At 42.5% G+C, this 20,476-nt stretch overlaps 1 protein-coding gene across 8 annotated transcripts in view; it reads right to left on the reverse strand.

Moving 5' to 3' along the window:
* Nucleotides 1-12,989: 12,989 nt before the first annotated feature.
* LOC311261540 (beta-1,3-galactosyl-O-glycosyl-glycoprotein beta-1,6-N-acetylglucosaminyltransferase 4-like) overlaps nt 12,990-20,476 on the reverse strand; it is a 62,294-nt gene continuing 54,807 nt past the window's right edge. For 6 of the 8 annotated variants that reach the window (XM_084360251.1, XM_084360248.1, XM_084360249.1 and 3 more), the window contains 2 exons: nt 18,920-18,986; nt 17,647-18,646 (listed from right to left, as the gene is read on the reverse strand). In XM_084360251.1, the coding sequence (XP_084216377.1) occupies nt 18,504-18,646; nt 18,920-18,986 (210 nt within the window). In that variant the 3' untranslated portion in view covers nt 17,647-18,503. Of the gene's footprint in view, nt 14,578-15,770; nt 15,839-16,580; nt 16,669-17,646; nt 18,647-18,919; nt 18,987-20,476 lie in introns of those variants that run through there. The other 2 variants (XM_084360252.1, XM_084360255.1) reach the window with 2 other exon arrangements.

Genomic DNA, 20,476 nt, shown 5'->3' on the forward strand with positions numbered 1-20,476 from the left:
TCCTGGCAGCTTTTGGTTAGCAGTACACAGCCCATATAGTTCCATATTTATGACATTTTAAATGGAAAATTAAATGCGTTGAAATTATGTATTTGTATAGCACATTTCATCTGCAAGTAGAATATGACTTCAGAGAAATACCTTCACATTAATCACTGCCGTCTCTCATGCCACCCACAAATGAACAAGTTTTCAAAAATAATTGCACAAATTTGAGTTTTGTATCACGTTGATGCATTTTAGACGCTGAAAAGATAGCAAAACTAGGTCATTCAGACCAGATATCTCCCAGGTTTCCAAGCATCGTTTTTCTGCATTATATGGTCTGTAAATAAAGTTTTCATTTTGGCATATATCAGAAAACATTTACACTAACACCGATATGTATTGTACTCATACATTCTTTAAAGCAACACTAGGTAGTTTGGACTCATTACTACCCCCGGCTGGTTGAGAAGCGCAATTATCTGTTACTTAGAGTCGTGCATACTGTCGCTGTATGAGCATCCCTGGGGAAAATGAATACACGTTAATTTGTTGACAGAGCCGGCGAATCACGAAATTGTCTGAAAAAATCTCAACCGAGTGCCAACAACAAGCTAGATTCAGAGATTGCAGTTGGTAGTTTGTTAGCATATAGGCTGCACAGCACATTAGCATGCTAGAATTATTCTCACACCGAGTTGGTTGAAGTGATTGCACTGACTAAGTTACTTCCAAAACACGACGCTTGGGCGTGAATGTGTTTAGTAACGTCTGAAAATATAACTCAATTCGGAAGTTACTAAGTACAATCGCAAGTTGACGTTGTGTTCGGCGTAATAACTACAACCAACTCGGTATGACAACAGTAAGTAGTGTGAGAAATTAAATAGTTTTCCATTCAGTAAGAAATATACTGTAAACACCATATCAGGATGTGAGAACAAAAGGGGAGAAACCCCTTTTGCTGTAAGTGTCATAGAGTCAGACGAGAGACAATTGCCTCTCGTCTGAGGTGTTACAGGAAGATAGATGGTAGACGACATTTACATTCTAATGAAGTAGCAAAGGGTCACTGTCCTGGGAAAGAGACGATCCACCAAACATCAAGGGGTCATTGTTCTGGGAAGAAATGTTGTAACCCCCCACTCTGTTTTGTATTTAAGTCAGAAACATTTTGGAAGACAGGAGAGAACACTTCAGGTCTTCTCTCCATGCTGCATGTATTAAAGAGATCTGATTCATGATACTGATTCTGAAGTTCTTCAGAGAATTAGCAACTCTCTACTTCAACAAGGAGAATTTCCCTTACAGTAGCATGCTAACGTTACTTCCCAATCCCAACCACACTGTTCAACAATTACGTTGATTATCTGCATGAACTAAGGAATCCGCAACTTTTCAAGACAAGACGTTCATAGTGTTTTAGTAAGTTAGTCATCGTCTACAGTCACTACATGAAAACGTGCAAGCTGACGTTGTGTTCGGCGTAATAACTACAACCAGCTTGGTACAACAGTAGCTAAGTAGCATGCTAACGTTACCTCCCGATCACACTGTTCAACTATTACGTTGATTATCTGCATGAACTAAGGAATCCGCAACTTTTCAAGACAAGACGTTCATAGTGTTTTAGTAAGTTAGTCATCGTCTACAGTCACTACATGAAAACTTGCAAGCTGACGTTGTGTTTGGTGCAATAACTACAACCAACTCGGGACGGCAACAGTAGCTAAGTAGCATGCTAACGTTACCGATAACAACAATAGCCTGACGTTACCTCCCGACCACACTGTTCAACAATTATGTTGATTATCAGCATGAACTAAGAAATCTGCAACTTTACAAGACAAGACGTTCATAGTGTTTGAGTAAGTTAGTCATCGTTTACAGTCACTACATGAAAACGAGCAAGCTATCAAAACGGACAGCATTAGCTTATCTCCCGGCTTTATTATGGTTATAAACTGTGGACAAATAGTGCCCCAATGAACACCACATAACAACAAATCAACTCAAAGTAAAAGTCGGTAAGATAATAAATATGTATAAATGTAATATATGACTTACTAATCCAGTAGCATCTAGGCTAGGTTGCCATCAGTTCTTTCAGCTCGCACCACCAAGCGTAAGCTGGTCCAATGTTTATCCATGTCCGGCTCATGTTATATCACTTTCTCTTTTTCTTTTCTTCGCCTCCTCAGACAATACCTTCTTGGTTTTTTTAGCTGGCTTGGCCATGGCGTTGGTTTCCAAAAAATCCAAGTAGCTGCTGGCTAAATCCACAGACGAATAAACGTGCCGTAAAGCAGGTCGCACTAGACTTCTTTACATCAGGTATGTGCTGACCCGCTCTGGGAAGTTACACAGTGCCGTTTCTGCCTGCGCGACCCCCCCTCAGGCTGCAGGGGCGTCACCGTTCATCCTATTAACTGTCATTCTACCACTTAACTGAGTTTAGAAACTTTATTTTAAGGTCGAAAAGCTACCTAGTGTTGCTTTAATTACAGTCACACACTGTCAATATGCATCCCTACAGTCTGCAGAAATCACATGACCTCCATGTTTAATGCTTCACTATTAGAACATACCAGCAATCACAGGTACCTGCTTATTAGGGCTCTACAACACCACTGGAGGTTTAATTCGCCACTCATACTTTTAATCAGGAATAAATAAATCATCAAAGGTCGCAAGCTTTTATATTGATCTAAACTTAAAATCAATACCTATCTTCATGACAAAAGATGGTGGAGCATTTATGTATAGAACACATGAGCACAACATGAGTCTTTGACATTTCTTAAATAGAAGAGTAGTCTCTGAAATCGGGGTGGCTGTAGCTCAGTGGGTAGAGCAGGTGACCGAATCCCGGCTCCCCTGGGCGGAACTGAGCCACACGTCTAAGTATCCTTGAGTAAGATACTGAACCCCAAAATTGCTCCTGATGCGCAGTTGGCACCTTGTGTGGCAGCCTCTGTGTACTGTCCTTAAGGGTTAAAATGTTAAAGTTCATAAGTTAATAATTAAGCAGGTCTAAAAAGTATATGTTCTTTGGTTCAGAGAAACAGCGTCAGAGTGAGTGGTCTTTTCTTTGGTTCAGAGAAACCGTGTCGGAGTGAGCGCTCGGTTCGTCAAGTCCAGCTATGCTGTTTTTTTCGTTGCATGCTCAGTACTCATGCTCAGGTGAGAAAAGTAAGCACAGACAGCTAAACAGACTGCTGAAATCATATTGTTGGAGTTTTTCTAAACTTTGCCTTGGATAATATTTATCTGTAAGTATTATATGTGAACAGCGTTACATGATTGTGTATTTTTTGTGGTGAAGACCTAATTAGTTATGTTTTCGGTGAATATACTCTGCTAGCTTTCAGTAGATGCTAACTCTTTTCATTTTGTGGATTGATGGATGCTAATTGAAATGTACTCATACAATGCTACTTGTACAGTGTTTAGGTAAATTGTGTTTCTATCTCTGTAATCATTTTCAGTTTTACGGAGAAGTTGGAAAAATATCATTAAAGGACAAGAAAAGTCAAGCCTTGTGGTTTTTTGAAGGACTTCTATCCGTTATCTGACTGTCTAGCTCTGCATAAGGACACGCACTGCGAGGGCAGTACAGTAAAAAGATATTACACGGCGGGCTCAAGCATTAAAACACAATATTCAGCAAACATGAGTATATGCTCAGGAAAAAAATATCTTAAAGAAGATACCACTACGCAGCTAGAAGAAGCTGGTGGAGAGCAGCAAACAGAGGTTGTAGATCAAGCAACAAAGAAGAAGGTGACTTATCAAGCACGAGATGCTAAGTCCCAGTCATCCAAAACATCCATTAGATACTCATCACCATCCTCTACAGCCACAAAAGCCTATGCTAAGGCAAAAGCTGCGAAGGCTGAAATAGCTTTCACTGAACGAGAGGCCGAGATGATGAGGCAGAAAGCTGAACTGGAAGCAAACCTGCTGAAGCAAAAGGCTAGCTTCGACGCTGATCTACATCTCCTACAGTGTCAAAAAGCTGCTGCTGCAGCTGAAGCTGAGGCTAGCGCCTTTCAGGAGGCAGAGGTTGAAAGCGGGGAGCGCAGCCAGCTTCCAGATGTCGAAGAAGAGCCCCTCAGTACAGTTCAACGTACTAGTGAGTACGTCCAACGACACTCTGACATGTTCATACAGGAACAGCCTTTGGAACTAATAGTTGTGGAGACACATGAAAGAAAAACAGATAAACAGGAAACACTTCACACTAAGCATAGAGTTTCTCATGACATCCGAAGAGACACACAGCCAGGTTACAAAGATATGAAAAAAGAGCCAACAGGGAATGTAGGTTTGAGCGACACTTACCCTTATGGTACTCAGCACACAGCTAACCATGAAAGAGAGTACTTACCTGAGTCCAAAGGTGCACAAGACTTTGCAAGATATCTCATCAGGAGAGAGATGGTTAGTGCTGGTCTTCTACAAGACAAGCCAGAGAATTATTGGTCATGGAAGGCCTCTTTTCTGAGTTCCACGAAAGACTTGAATCTTTCAGCCAGGGAAGAACTAGACCTGTTAACCAAATGGCTGGGAGCTGAATCATCGGAACAGGCAAAGAGAATTTGTGCAGTGCACGTCCTCAATCCTGCTGCAGGCGCTGCCATGGTTTGGCAATGTCTCGAAGAGTGTTATGGGACTCCTGAGGTCATCGAAGACGCACTGCTCAAAAAGATTGAGAACTTTCCGAGGCTGACCAATAGAGATACTGTTAAGCTGAGAGAGCTAAGTGACATTCTCTGTGAACTGGAGTGTGCTAAGCAAGATGGTGCACTGTCTGGGCTCTCATATTTGGATACAGCTCGTGGGGTGAAACAGATAGTGGAAAAGCTCCCTTAAAACGTCTAAGAGAAATGGATCAGCTTTGGAAGCAAATAAAAGGAAGACTACAGAGTGGCTTTTCCTCCCTTCTCTGTTTTCTCAAGGTTCGTTGAACAACAGGCAAAGATGAAAAACGATCCAAGCTTCACTATAACCCCCAACAGCAGTCATGTCACTTCCAGGACCAAAAAGCCTACAAAGTACAGTGGTAAATTGTCTGTGGCTGTACATAAAATTGACATCCCTGCAGAGTCATCAGGCATCCAAGCCAGTTCTGCTCTGAAGAAAATGGAAGAACCTGATCGTCAGTGTCCAATACATAAAAAGCCCCACCCACTAAAAAAGTGCAAGCTCTTTAGAAACAAAACTCTTGAAGAGCGCAAATCATACCTCAGAGAGAATCACATCTGTTATAGATGTGGGTCTACTCAACACATGGCAAAAGATTGTAAAATGACTGTCAAGTGTTTTGAGTGTAACAATGACAAGCACATTGCAGCTCTACACCCTGGTTCTCCTCTTCTGACCACACAGAGTGCGATGGGTGACAGAGATGAAAGAGGGGAGCAAAATGAAAGACCACCATCTTCAGTCACCTCCAAATGTACAGAGGTTTGTGGAAGTGCAGACGGTGCACGGTCTTGTTCCAAGATCTGCTTGGTGAAAGCATATCCTGAAGGGAGAAAGGAGAAGGCAATCAAGATGTATGCGGTGCTAGACGAACAAAGTAATAAGTCTCTCGCCAAGACAGAGTTTTTCAGTCTTTTTGAAGTTAAAACTAGCTCCGCCCCTTACACCCTGAAAACCTGTGCTGGGAAATTAGAGACTTCTGGTAGGAGAGCTGCTAATTTCACCATTGAGTCCATGGATGGGAAAGTAAAGCTTGCCTTACCCCCCTTAATAGAGTGTGACATGGTGCCAGATGATAGGACAGAAATCCCCTGCCCAGAGGTTGCACACCATCACCCCCATCTACGGTCAGTTGCTAGTAAAATTCCACCTGTGGACCAAGATGCACCAATCCTCCTGCTCTTAGGGAGGGATATCCTAATGGTGCACAAAGTACGTGAGCAAATCAATGGGCCCTACAACACGCCTTATGCACAGGGGTTAGACCTAGGCTGGGTCATTGTGGGAGATGTGTGCTTGGGCACAGTTCATAAGCCATCAGAGGTGAACGTTTACAAAGCAAACGTCCTGAACAACGGCCATGTATCCTTCCTTAGGCCATGTCCAAACAGCATCCACGTGAAGGAAGACTATGGTGGTATGACACAGCATCACAGTGCAACCTTCCCTGCATGTGACGTGAACACAAGTCTCCATGTGAGTACAGACAACCTAGCATGTTCTGTGTTTGACAGGTCCAAGGATGACAACAAACTAGCACTGTCCATAGAAGATAAAGCCTTCCTAGCTCTCATGGATTCAGAAGTCTACCAAAATGAGGAGAATAGCTGGGTGGCTCCGTTACCTTTTCAGGGTCCTAGACGACGTCTTCCAAGCAACAGGGAGCAAGCTTTGAAACGCCTCTGCTCACTTAGGAGAACCTTGGAGAAAAAGCCAGAAATGAGGGAACATTATATCAAGTTCATGCAGAAGATGTTGGACAGTGACCAAGCTGAGCTTGCTCCGTCTTTGGACAAAGGGAAAGAGCACTGGTATTTGCCAACCTTTGGTGTGTATCACCCTAAAAAACCCAACCAGATACGTGTTGTTTTCGACTCAAGTGCTGAATGTGGTGGAACCTCACTCAATGATGTCCTCCTTAGTGGACCAGTAATGAATAACACTCTGCTGGGAGTTCTTTTGCGGTTCCGTAAAGAACCTGTAGCTCTTACAGCAGACGTGGAGCAAATGTTTTATTGTTTTGTCGTCCGAGAAGAGGACAGGGATTATCTTCGGTACCTCTGGTATGAAGATAATGACATCAGCAAGAATGTGACCGAGTACAGGATGAAGGTCCATGTTTTTGGGAACAGCCCTTCACCTGCAGTGGCCATCTACTGCATGAGACGAGCAGCACAAAAAGGTGAACAAGAACACGGTTCGGATGCAAGACAGTTTGTCGAGAGGCAGTTTTACGTTGATGACGGTCTCACCTCGGTCGCCACACCTGAAGAGGCAATAGATCTCCTCTCACGAACCAGAGAAATGTTGGCAGAATCCAACCTGCGACTGCACAAAGTGGCATCAAACAGTAGCCAGGTAATGGAAGCGTTTCCAGTAGAGGACCGTGCCAAGGATCTGAAGGATCTGGACCTCGGAGTGGATCCTCTCCCCCTTCAGAGGAGTCTGGGTCTCTCCTGGAATTTGGAAACAGACAGCTTTACCTACCTGGTGTCCTGTGAAGAAAAAACGTACACACGGAGAGGTGTGTTGTCAACAGTCAACAGTTTGTACGACCCCTTGGGCTTTGTAGCTCCTATAACAATGCAAGGGAAAGCACTTCTCCGGGAGTTGTCATCTGAACAGAGTGAGTGGGATGCTCCTCTCCTCCCACAAAGGGAGGCAGAATGGAACTCATGGAGAGACTCTTTAAAGGCTCTGGAAGACTTGCATATAAAGAGGTGCTACATACCAGTTTCGCTGTCCTCAACACAGACAAGGAACTGTGTATCTTCTCAGATGCTTCCACAGTAGCAATAGGAGCGGTGGCCTACCTGAGAGCTGCAGACACTGAGGGACAGTATCATGTCGGATTTGTCATGGGGAAGTCAAAATTAGCTCCTCGCCCCGCTCACACCATTCCGCGTCTGGAGCTCTGTGCAGCTGTGCTGGCTGTTGAGGTATACGAGCTAAGTGATGAGATGGACATCGAGATAGACACTGTAAGTAAGATCGTTCTTGGCTACATTCATAACTCTACAAGAAGGTTTTACCTCTATGTCTCCAACCGGGTAACTCGGATCAGACGATCTACACACCCCAACCAGTGGCACTATGTGCCGACAGATGTGAATCCCGCTGATTATGCGACCAGATTTATGCCAGCAAGCCAACTTCAACACAGCAGCTTGTTGTCAGGTCCAGCTTTTCTCTATCAGGACAACGCAGCGGAGATATCCGAATCTAATATCTTCGCCCTTATTGAGCCTGAAGCTGATGACAAGATTCGTCCAGAGGTTACTACTCTGGCAACCAAGGCATCAGAGACTCAGTTGGGCTCCCAACACTTCGAGCGATGCGCAAGCTGGAGAACACTCTATCACACCATAGCCAAACTCATTCACGTTGTGGCATCCTTCAAAGGAAAGTCAGACAAGGCTGAAAGGAAAGGTTGGAAGTGTTTCAGAGATGCATCCAGCATAAGTGAGCTTCTAAAAGCCAAAGCTGTGATCATCTGCTCTGTGCAGCACAGTGCCTTTAAGGAGGAATTCAAATGTCTTGAAGGTAGACAGACCTTCCTCAAGCAAAGCACACTCAAAAAGCTCAATCCCATTGTGGATAAAGATGGTCTGCTTCGTGTTGGAGGTCGTCTTTCTTGTGCTGATCTGACAAAAGAAGAGAAACACCCACTGATCATTCCACACACACATCACATTGCTACACTACTTGCGAGATACTTTCACGAACAAGTAGCTCACCAAGGGCGACATATTACAGAAGGAGCCATCAGATCAGCTGGATACTGGATAATTGGGAGCAAGCGTCTGGTGTCTTCTGTCATTCACAAGTGTGTTACCTGCCGCAGACTGCGAGGAAGGTTGGAGGACCAGAAGATGGCTGACCTGCCTGCCGACGAACTTACTCCTGAGCCTCCGTTCACCACTGTTGGCCTTGATGTCTTTGGGCCGTGGTCTGTCATGACACGTCGTACAAGAGGAGGATGTGCAGACAGCAAACGCTGGGCTGTGTTGTTTACGTGCATGTCAACCAGAGCAGTGCATATCGAGCTGATAGAAACCATGTCAACAGACAGCTTTATCAACGCTCTCCAGAGGTTTTTTGCGGTTCGTGGTCCAGCCAAGCTTCTGCGGTCTGACAGAGGGACCAATTTTGTGGGAGCTTGTGAGGAATTGACAATAAACACAGAAGACACATCAGTTAGGAAGTACCTCCAGGAGAAAGACTGCTCCTGGGTGTTTCTCCTGGGTGTTTAATCCCCCTCATGCTTCCCACATGGGTGGCTCCTGGGAAAGGCTCATCGGAGTTGCCAGGCGCATCCTGGATGCAATGTTGCTTCAGACAGGACCAACACGTCTCACACATGAAGTCCTGAGCACTTTCATGGCAGAAGTCATGGCAATCATTAACGCGAGACCTCTTGTGGCCATATCCACTGACCCAGATATGCCTATGGTGCTCACCCCAGCGATGCTCCTTACTCAAAAGATGAGTGCAGTTTCAGCCCCTTGTGGAAACTTTGACACGGCTCAGTTGTATGGCAAGCAGTGGAAGCGAGTCCAGTGTCTTGCTGACACGTTTTGGAAGAGATGGAAGGGAGAGTATCTGTCTACACTACAGAGTCGCAGGAAGTGGACAAAAGACAAACCGAATGTCAAAGAAGGAGATGTTGTCTTGCTAAAGGACAGCCAAGCCCACAGGAATGAATGGCCAAAGGGACTAGTTGTTAAGACTTTCCCAAGCAGTGACAACAGAGTCCGCAAAGTAGAAGTGCGGATTGTAAAGGATGGGACAGCTAAGGTGTTTTTAAGGCCGGTCTCAGAGATCGTAGTCCTTCTTTCAGAGACTTGATGTGTATTGTTTCCAGAAAGCATTCCCCTTTAAATTTGTGTGTATCTGGAGTGATATAATGTAATCATATCAAGAAGGGAGTGTATTGTCCTTAAAGGGGAACTCCGGTTATTTGACACCTGGACCTTATTTATAGGTGTAATTATGCTCGTATACTCACACAGACAATTGTAGTGCAGCTCTGAGTACTTCGGACGTTATTTAGATCCAGCCGATCATAACCGCAGCGCACCGGGGCCACGGCAATGGAGCTTCTACACAGGAATTATCTGCCACGAAACTCGCTCATTTCACCTACATTTTGTCATGAAAGGTCAGCGTTATCATCATGTCAGCTCAGCTACCTTGCTGTCGTCGTCACCCAAACAAACTTTTGATGACGTCATAGACATGCGCCGCAAAAACCCAGCTGTTTCACTTTGTTTTGGTCGGCTATTTCTGTGCAACATGGCAGAATATCTGATGTAGAGGTGTCGGACAACGACGACTTTGAGTATGATGGGTGTCCTTACCGTTTTTAGCCAGAATACACTGACGAGGAGCTCCATGAAAGGAGGACGCCGAGGCAGCGAGCCGAACAGCTGGCCCAAGAACTGGTGGTGCTCTTGTGGACACTGCTCACCGATGGCAACAGAAGAGGAATGTATTTGCTGCTCAGAGTAGGACTTGAGACCAGGGGATACACGTATTGATGTCTCCATAAGTATGTCTGACTACTCTGGAGGATTTCTCGGCAATGATAAACCGGGCTGTGGTAGAGACTTTTTTCCATGTCCCAAAAGTAAATTGGAAGACCCAGCCAAAGCCAGCAGGACCGAGCGGCCAACTTTCGATTGAGTAAGTAGTCTATACATGCATAAAGGGTCTATTTTCCATGAATTTGTTTGCTTTATAAGTAAATAACTTGGCGAATTTGGATATCTGTACTTTATAGTAATGGCTTGTGTAGAATACAGACCACAGACTGAAGCTATTACGCAGGAGAAATAAAGGAGAAACAGGGTTGACGACAACAAGGTAGCTGAGCTGACATGATGATAACACTGGCCATTCATGACAAAATGTATGTGAAATGAGCGAGTTTCGCAGCAGCAAGATCGGCTGGATCTTAAAAACGTCCGAAGGTTATTATGTTCATAAGTTAATAATTAAGCAGATCTAAAAAGTATATGTTCTTTTGTTCAGAGAAACAGCGTCAGAGTGAGTGGTCTTTTCTTTGGTTCAGAGAAACCGTGTCGGAGTGAGCGCTCGGTTTGTCAAGTCCAGCTATGCGGTTTTTTTCGTTGCATGCTCAGTACTCATGCTCAGGTGAGAAAAGTGAGCACAGACAGCTAAACAGACTGCTGAAATCATATTGTTGGAGTTTTTCTACGCTTTGCCTTGGAGAATATTTATCTTTAAGTATTATATGTGAACAGCGTTACATGATTGTGTATTTTTTTGTGGTGAAGACCTAATTAGTTATGTTTTCGGTGAATATACTCTGCTAGCTTTCAGTAGATGCTAACTCTTTTCATTTTGTGGATTGATGGATGCTAATTGAAATGTACTCATACAATGCTACTTGTACAGTTTTTAAGTAAATTGTGTTTCTATCTCTGTAATCATTTTCAGTTTTACGGAGAAGTTGGAAAAATAGAGGACTTCATTAAAGGACAAGAAAAGTCAAGCCTTGTGGTTTTTTGAAGGACTTCTATCCGTTATCTGACTGTCTAGCTCTGCATAAGGACACGCACTGCGAGGGCAGTACACTCTGCCATCAGAAAGGGCCCTGCGATGAGCTGGCGACTCGTCCAGGGGTGTACCCTGGCCTTCGCCCATTGAAAACTGGGATTGGCTCCAGTAACCCCCGCAACCCCCTGAAAGGGGTGGATAGAGCGGCAACATCCCGGCAACCCTCACGGATAAGCGGCAGATGAGATTCACTGAAATCAGAAGTCAGGAACAAAATGGACACTGTTTTTGGAGGTGATATCAATTGGCATTTCCTTTTAGGATGGCATTTCCTGAAATAACTGATAATTCTTTCAGACATAGGCACTTTTTTTATTTCCTTATCTCTCTGATTAAATGCCTTGTGTGGTCAGTGAAAGTTACAGACTGACTGATTAGACACAATGAAATAATCTAGCAGAGGTGGATAGAGAATTTAAATCCCTTAGCAATACGACACTGTGTACAATAAAAAACAACATGCAGTACAAACGTACATAGCGGTTGTTTTGTCTCCCCAATGTACACTTCAAACCTACCAACACACTGAGGCAGAAACTTGTCCATCCTCACGACAAAACAACCAGGCATAAACAGATTAATGTAGTTTATGCTGTTCAATGCAGCCATGACTGCACAGATTTGTACACTGGGGAGACAAAACAATAAAAAAGAATGGCACGACACAGGAGGGCCAACTCCTCAACCCCCCTCCAGCTAGTTAGAACTGAAGAAGCCTCTTGGATGAGAGGTGAAACATCTTCAAGACACTGAAACAAGTCCAGTTGTCTATGATACAGCACTTAGAAGTAAAAATCCAGTAATCTATATTAAATATTCAAAACTTGTACCTTTTTAATGGAAGTAAAATGGGTATTTTTGAAGAATGATCCATTTCACAGTTTATGTTTCCACTTGTGTCTATTTTTTTTGATACCATCTTATATTTTTACTGTGTAACAGCAATAACTGTTTTTTTCTTATTATTTTTCCCTCTACCAGGGAGGGGATGTTTTGGCCCATGTCCATTTGTTTGATTGTTGGTTGGTTGGTTTGTCAGCAGGGTTACACAAAAACTACTGAACTGATTTCCTGGAAACTTGGATGAATTCCCACTTGATAAAAAAAGAGGTAAATTTAGGTGGTTGATATCTATTTGTAAGTACAAAAGTGGGCTGTTGTGCCTTGGCGGAGGTATGCGCTTTACTGATTGCCATTCTAGTTGATTCAGAGTTTTAATATTGCAGGTGGTTCAGATGATGCCTCTCCATTTAGGTTTTGGAAAAGTCTAAACTATAGCAATGCACATTTTATGACCTTATTAGGTTTGTTTAAGAAATCCTCTGCAAAGCCATCCCACAATGTTGTACACTATCAACTTCATTATTTTCCAATGTAAGAGGTAGGAGAGTTTAATAAAAGTGAAAATACTCAAGTGCCTGCATCTCAAAAATGTACTTAAGTGCAGTGATTTAGGAGATATATCTTATGTAGAGGTTTAAAAAGCTTGAGATCTTGCAGTGGCTTACTCAACAGTCTATTGCTAGCAAGAAGTTGCTTTTCCACAGGCAGTGTCTGTTGTTAGCCCAGCTGTGCAGTGTAACAAAATCCACTCTGGAAACGTTTTTGTTGTGAAGAAAAAATATAAAAAATCTTCAGTTTTATTCCACAAAATTACAAAAGAAAGTGGCTGGCTAACACACTTGTAGCAACTAACTACTAAAAGGCAGGTAAGAAAACCGTTTGCTTCTCCAGCTATCAAGCTCTGACTGCTTGCTCTCCGATCAACAGAAAATCCCACACACCTATGCGTTCTTGAAGGGGAAGTATACTTTTTACCGACGTATACCGAATCACATAAAAACATGAATACCAATATGCTTTTAACATTTTTAACCACTGTATAAACTTATAAATGAAATAATTAATCAGTAAACCCCTGTATACTTATATATTATTGAATTATGCATCTTCTCAACACATTTTAATCATATGAACTGTATTTCTCATCATGAACTCTACTTCTGCCACTACATCTTATAACACTTGCTTTCTGTAATTTTGCACCTGCCCTGGAACCACTCTGTCCTGTCCTTGTCACATTTCCTTTTGCCATTAGTATCATGTTTGCAAATATTGCCGTTTTTCCATGAGCTTCTCCTCCAAACACTTAATCAGGATCGGGTCCACTTTGGGGTCAAATTTGTTAGCAAACCAGTGGCCATAGTTGAGAAGCCAGCAAAGTTCGGTGGCTCCATAGATGCAAACACTCCTCATGTGTGTGCCCGTGCAGGCTGGGTAAAGATTTCCCTCTAAATAGTTCCATTTGACAAGCCGTGTCTTACTTCTCAGATCTGTAACATGCAACAGGTCTGACCTGGGAATGTGTCCTGGCACCCCAGGGACCCTTACAAGCGTAGCCCAAAAGTGCTCGTCTGGAGAGTATGTGTCAGCAGACCAGGTCAGAAAGTCCTTTGCCACCTGACTGCTGCTAATGTGATTCACAAAATCCCATGACAAGACGAAGTATGCACTGCCTATGAACATCTCTATCCCGTGAGGAGGAACATCTTTGGCCACTGTGGTTTTGACAGGAATACGACGGTACTCATAAGGGACATTTTTCAGCTCATGCTGGAAACTGAAGCGCTGTTTCTTGAGTTCACTGGATCGGCTGGATTCCAGCATGTTACTACCATTCAGCTGTTTCAGCTCCATTACCAGTTCATAGTTTGACTTCAGAGGAAAGTCCTGGCCATACAGGTTAATAACATATTTCCACTTGACCTCTGACCTCAGTAGGTCAGAGAGACAATTGAGGTCAGCATTAAGCCTGCTGATGTGAGCATATTCCACAGACTCCAATTCTGAGGCAATGAACACATTTTGAGTACACTGAGCCAGGTTTTTCATTGCCTTTATAAACTGTGGAGAAGACTTATGATCATAGTGAATGCAATAGATATTATGAGGTGCATAGATGGCATGAAGAATATGCTCCACCATGGGTGCATTCTTATGGACCGCCAGAGAATAAGCCAAGGGGAAGCTTTGCTCTGCTGCTGACACTGGTACATCATTGTAACCCCTGGTTTTGATAAACGTTTGACAGTCTGAGGTCAAACTCACAGTGCTATCATCATCCACGGCAACAATGATTTTCCGTTTTATCTCCAGAGCTTTGCCTATCTCCACAGGGTCGAGCTTGTAGATGGCAGTGCAGTTAACATCGTACCTGCAGCTGTTAATCCTCGATAAGTCGACAGTAATTCCATAGGGCTCAATGTAGATGCTGTCCCTCACTGTCACTTTAATGTATACCAGCTTTAGTAGACAGACCGCCAGCAGAGACAGAGATAACAGGAAGCACACGAACAAAGGGATAAAAAGAAGACATGTAAATCAGCATTCAGGCTTTATTATGTAGTTAGCTACCGTAGGTAGTAGTTAGAAGAGCATTGAAGTGAGGTAAATATTTAAATATTTATTAATTAGTGACAGAATAGCTTGAATTATTTTATTGCTTGAATACAGTTTTAGTTATTTAGTTTAGTTTAGTTTATCTTTATAATTTTGTTACGGTGCATGGAATTCTTGAAAGACTTTCAGAAAAGTTAATAGAAGCTACCCAAAGGAAGTCATTTTCATGTTTACCATTGCTTTGAGTTAAAGGGGAACTACCGTTTTTTACAACCTGGACCTTATTTCTAGCATAAAATATGATCATTTTACGGGCTTGTCTGTTATCAACATCCGGGGTCAAACTAGCAGTAGCAGCTACAGGTAAACAAGCCGGCTGTTGCGGGTGCGCGCGCAGCTCAGAGATGACATCTTCCAGGTCAGAGGTAGTAGGTCAACCTACAGACCCCGGATGTTGATAACAGGCAACAGGCGGACTCAGAGGGGAATAGTACTAGCGTATCATAACAAAATATTGGTGAAATGAACTAGTTTCGCGGCAGATAATGCTCATAGAGGCTGCGCTTCAGTGCCCCGAACACTCGCATTATATGGATATACGCGGCGCTCCACTGGATCTAATTTCGTCCGAACGACGCCAAATGACACCAAAGTTATCTGGGTGAGTAAATCATCGTATTTTTACTAGAAATAAGGTCCAGGTTGTAAAAAAACGGTAGTTCCCCTTTAACTTTATTGTAAATCGAATGTATTCGCTATTCTGTTTTTGTCTTACTGTGTGTGCTTTGGATTTTTTCCTTATTGTTTATCCTCTGTGTATCCTATTTGCTTTTTTCGTTTTATTCTATGTTCTTCTTGTGCTTTTGTGAGTGTAATCTGCAAAGCATTTCAGGTTTCCTTGTGCTATATAAATAGATTTACTTTGCCTAAATTCACATATTCTTGGGACACAGCACTGCAGCTTTCTTTTCTCACATAATTCACTTCATGAACACATTGACTTACCATTTCAAAAGAATACTTCTGTTTGATAATTGTGTATAAAAAGCAAAAAATGAAATTCACTCTGGGAAGAATCTGTTTATGCTCTATATTACCTTGCTCTCTAAAGTTGTCTTTGAGCGGCTCTTGACACGCGAACTTCTCCCACAGTTCCAGTAAGAGCCTTGATGTGATGAGAAACAGTTGCAGTAGATGTGAGGGCAAACACAAATGAGAAAAGAGAGGTAACGGCAACACTAAACCTATCTAACAGGTTGTATATATATATATATATATATATATATATATGGAGAGAGAGAGAGAGAGAGTGAGAGAAACACTTTGAGTCGGGAATCAACACTTTACGCACCAGCCCCACTTCAGCGTATGAAAAATGTCCTTCACTCCAAGAGGAATGTAACAATGAATAATTACCTCAAAAAAAAAAAAAAATTACCTCAAAATGTATTGAAAATTACCCCAAGAGTATTTAATATTATACCATGGCCTGGGTGAATAATCCTCAAGTAGTTCCAGTGAAACTGCCTGTTTACCAGTCTAAATCAATGCGCTATTCTGTATCTAAAACGAGCGGCATTGCCATCGGCTGGCTGCAGACACCTCGACCTTTGAAATAAATAAAATAAAATAAATATGAATATGTTATTGACGACACGAAGTATAGTCCCTCAGTGCATCATCCTCTGAACACTACAGGATTGCGCTTGTAACACACAAGCTGCAACATGAAGCTACTCTCGGGGCTGCAGTAAATTAAAAAGTGGGTAACATAACTGTCCATAACAAGTAATGGATAAATAATAAAAAGGTGAGTTAACTCTGTTTGATTAGAAAACACTACAGCCTGCTACACTGTCCTCTGAGCTGACTCTATGATGTCGCATTTACCCTACTGTTCAGCTCACCTGTTCTAACAGAGACGTACACACGTAGACGCTGCTTTGAATCGCTGGACCGTACGTCGACGTCACCGCCTTCTTGGATGTGGCAGGTCTGTTTTGTAAACAAATACAAGTAGAAGTTAAATCTTTTTGGGTTTTTCTCAAAAAAAAGCACTAACATTTACATTTAACTGATTCTGATGAATCATTTTTATTTTCAGTGGTTCATATTCATTTAGTGAGCAGTGAGTCTGCTCTCTTTTCTTTTAGCAGTGAAGTGATTTACTCCATGACAGAAAATTATACACTTATTTTATTGTATACAATTACATTTAATTATATGAATGTAGTGGAAACAAAGGCTGCCACTTAGAAAATACACACTTGGTGCAGTAACAGTGTCAGCATGTTTAAAGGATCATACCAGTGTTACTACATGTCACCGTCTACTGTCAGCTTATATCATTTAATTTAACTTTAAATATTTAATAATTTACATTTTCATCAATGTCTATCACTTCAGCAGATCAGTCCAACTAAAAAACCCTTTTCCTTTCTTATGGTTAGCCACCTTAAATTGCTAAGTGCTGACAAATACTTTGAGAATCAACTGATCGACTAATTTTCTGCTTTAGGAGTTCCTTAACTGCCTATAGTTGTTGTTTGGATTGATGAAAATGTAAATGATAAGAAAAAATGTCATTCAAGTCACTGACCTGCTGAAATGAAACAGAAATTAGTTGGAAATTAAGCTGCAACAACTCACTTTAATTCAGTGGCCTGCTAAGGTGGAAGTTAGACAGAAACTAGTTGGAAATTAAAATGGCATCATCGGCAGAAGGTAAGCAAAAAACAGTTTAAAGTTTCCTGGAAATATATTAAAGTACTAGCTACAGTATACACAGAATATTATGAAAGGGATAATGCCCAAGGAGACGTCCATTATCAGGAATTGATGGATGATGTGGAGGCCTGAATGGTTGCCTCCATGATCACAAAACATGAAGCCCATTTGCGTATATTTTCGTGTCTTACGATCAAAATATAAAGTTTTTCGCAAGTCCCCCCCCCCCCCATAAAATCGCACAAAATGCCAATTTCTACATGCTTTAACTGTATTATATTTATTATTTTGTTTAAATGCCAGTTACAAGTGTAACATTTATTAATGGAAATACTATACAAGTACCTGAACAATGCCCAGAAAAAAGTAAATGGGGAACACTGAACTGAGTGTACCCCATACCGGGGAACAACAAAGATGGAAGATAAACAAAGTCTCTTTTTAGTCCTATTTACCCAGTGGAACTCACATTGTAACTTTCTCTATTTACTGCAATCACAATGAGTATAGTAAACTGATCATAAAAATTAGTTAAATAATTACAACTCACCAAGTTAAATTTCAAGACAATCAGTTATGAACAAACTGTGGGATAGTCCAGAAGATACGTGACAAATTTGAGGTGAATTGTTAACTTTTTTATAAAAGCATGAAACTTGGTATACTTGTACAGTTTGGGGCACTGAACAGACATCGCCTTTTCTGTGTTGTCATGTTTGGTTCAGGAGATATGATGAGATATTATGTACAATAAATAATTAAGTTACGGCAGAGAGTAAAATGGCCACCATGGCTGCCACATGACATTTTTGCAATGGCTCCGTATGTAAAAATGTTCAGGGCCCCAAACTGTACAAGTGTACCAAGTTCATGCTTTTATGAAGAAGTAAAAGGTTTTTTTGACGTATCACACAGACTATCTAGTTTCATTATCACAACATACCTGAATTCCCCTAACTGTTAATCTGAACAATAAATGATGCAGTATATAGTATCATCTCTGAAAATGTTCAGGGTCCCAAACTGTACAGGTATACCAAATTTCATGCTTTTATTAAAACCTGAACAATTTTTTCGCATATCGTCCAGACTAGGAGAGATAATTATAAAAATGCATTCCCCCAGTCTTCAGAATCTGAATAGTCTTTCTCCCAGTAGTAGTCCAGCATAGCTATTGGCATTAGTTCCTCATCATCCACCAAATGGATACTTTTGACGTTCATGATGCGGTCCAGGATGGTTGGCTCTGCAGAAACAGAAAAGGCATAAAAAATACATTCAAAACCATATGAAGTCCCTTTTAAATACAAATGTACAATTCATTTAAAAGAGGCTGTTGGTCAGAGAAGCTCCAGGTGGGAAATGTATGAGGCAGGTGATTAATTATTGATAGAGAAAAAAGCAAACTTCAGTGCCTGTCTGCCTGCACACTTTATTTGTTTGAGTTGCTCGGAAGGAAATGTCAAAGGCAGACTGAGCAGGGCCAGGGCTAGGCATGTCAGCTGATAGAACTACAGACCTGTGGGCAGTGCCTCCTGAAAAGAGCCAGCCTTGCAGTGTTGAACATAGTCCTCATGATGTGTCACCTGGGCAAACAGAGGGCGGACTTCATTAGAAATGTCTTTAAGCACATTTACATTTAGATTTACATTTAGGGCATTTAGCAGACGCTTTTGTCCAAAGCGACTTACAATAATTACATTTGTCACAAGAAAGAAACCACAACATATCATTGTTGATAAAGTAGAAAAGATATAAACAATATTCAAGTCCTCATCTGAACAAAGTAGCTGCTATTTATCAAGGATACCTTAAGTACATAAGTGCTATGATGTAAGTGCTAAAGGTAGGAACATACAAGTGCATATGTATTTTTGTTTTTTTTTGTTTTTTTTGTTTTTTCGGCGGTACCAGCCGGCCAGCTGATGTAGTAGAGAGAAGTGCTCGCGCAGGGGCGTGTGGTCTGACCAGTGTTTGGAGGTAGATGGGTGCAGTTCCCTTGATGACCTTGAAGGCCAGCACCATGGCCTTGAATCTGTTGCGGGCCGCAACAGGAAGCCAGTGGAGGTCATGGAGGAGGGGGGTCACATGGGAGAATTTGGGCAGATTGAAAATGAGGCGCGCTGCAGCCTTCTGGATACCTTGCAACGGATTAGTCGCAGAGGCTGGAAGTCCAACCAACAGCGAGTTACAGTAGCCCAGGCGGAAGATGACCAGTGATTGGACCAGGAGTTGTGTCGCGTCCTTTGTGAGGAACGACCGGATCCTGCGGATGTTGTCGAGGGCAAATCTGCAGGATCGTGCAGGATAGTCCGTTGTCGAGGATTACACCCAGGTTCCTCACAGTCGATGAAGGCGATACCGTGAAGTCCTCAACAGTGACTGACATTTCCATGTGAGGGCATTCTTTCCCTGGGATGAAGAGGAGTTCAGTTTTACTAAGGTTGAGCTTGAGATGATGCGCAGTTGTCCAAGCGGAGATGTCTGCTAGACATTCCGAGATGCGCGTGGCAATGTGGGTGTTGGAGGATGGGGGAAAGGAGAGGAACAGTTGGGTGTCGTTAGCATAACAGTGGTAAGAGAATCCATGTGATGTGATTGCAGAGCCTAGTGATCTAGTGTATAGTGAAAACAGAAGTGGTCCTAGTACTGAGCCTTGAGGGACACCAGTTTCCAGGGAGCAAGGTTTGGACAAGGAGCCATTCCACATGACCTGAAAGGTGCATTCTGACAGGTATGATGAGAACCAGGTCAGAGCAGAGTCAGCGATGCCAAGTTTGGCTAGAGTGGAGAGGAGGATTTGGTGGTTGACTGTGTCAAACGCAGAGGATAAGTCGAGGAGGATGAGGACTGACTTGTGGGACGAGGCTCTGGCGGCACGGAGCGAATCAGTCACTGTGAGGAGGGCCGTCTCAGTGGAATCAGCAGTCCTGAAGCCTGACTGATTAGGGTCAAGGAGGTCATTTTGCGAAAGGTAGGAGGACAGTTGGTTGTAGACGGCACGTTCCAGGGTTTTACAGAGGAATGAGAGAAGAGATACAGGTCTGTAGTTTTGGCTGTCAGCCGAGTCTAGAGT

This window comes from Pagrus pagrus, assembly GCF_965226575.1.
Source record: "Pagrus pagrus genome assembly, chromosome: 8".
NCBI lineage: Eukaryota > Metazoa > Chordata > Actinopteri > Spariformes > Sparidae > Pagrus > Pagrus pagrus.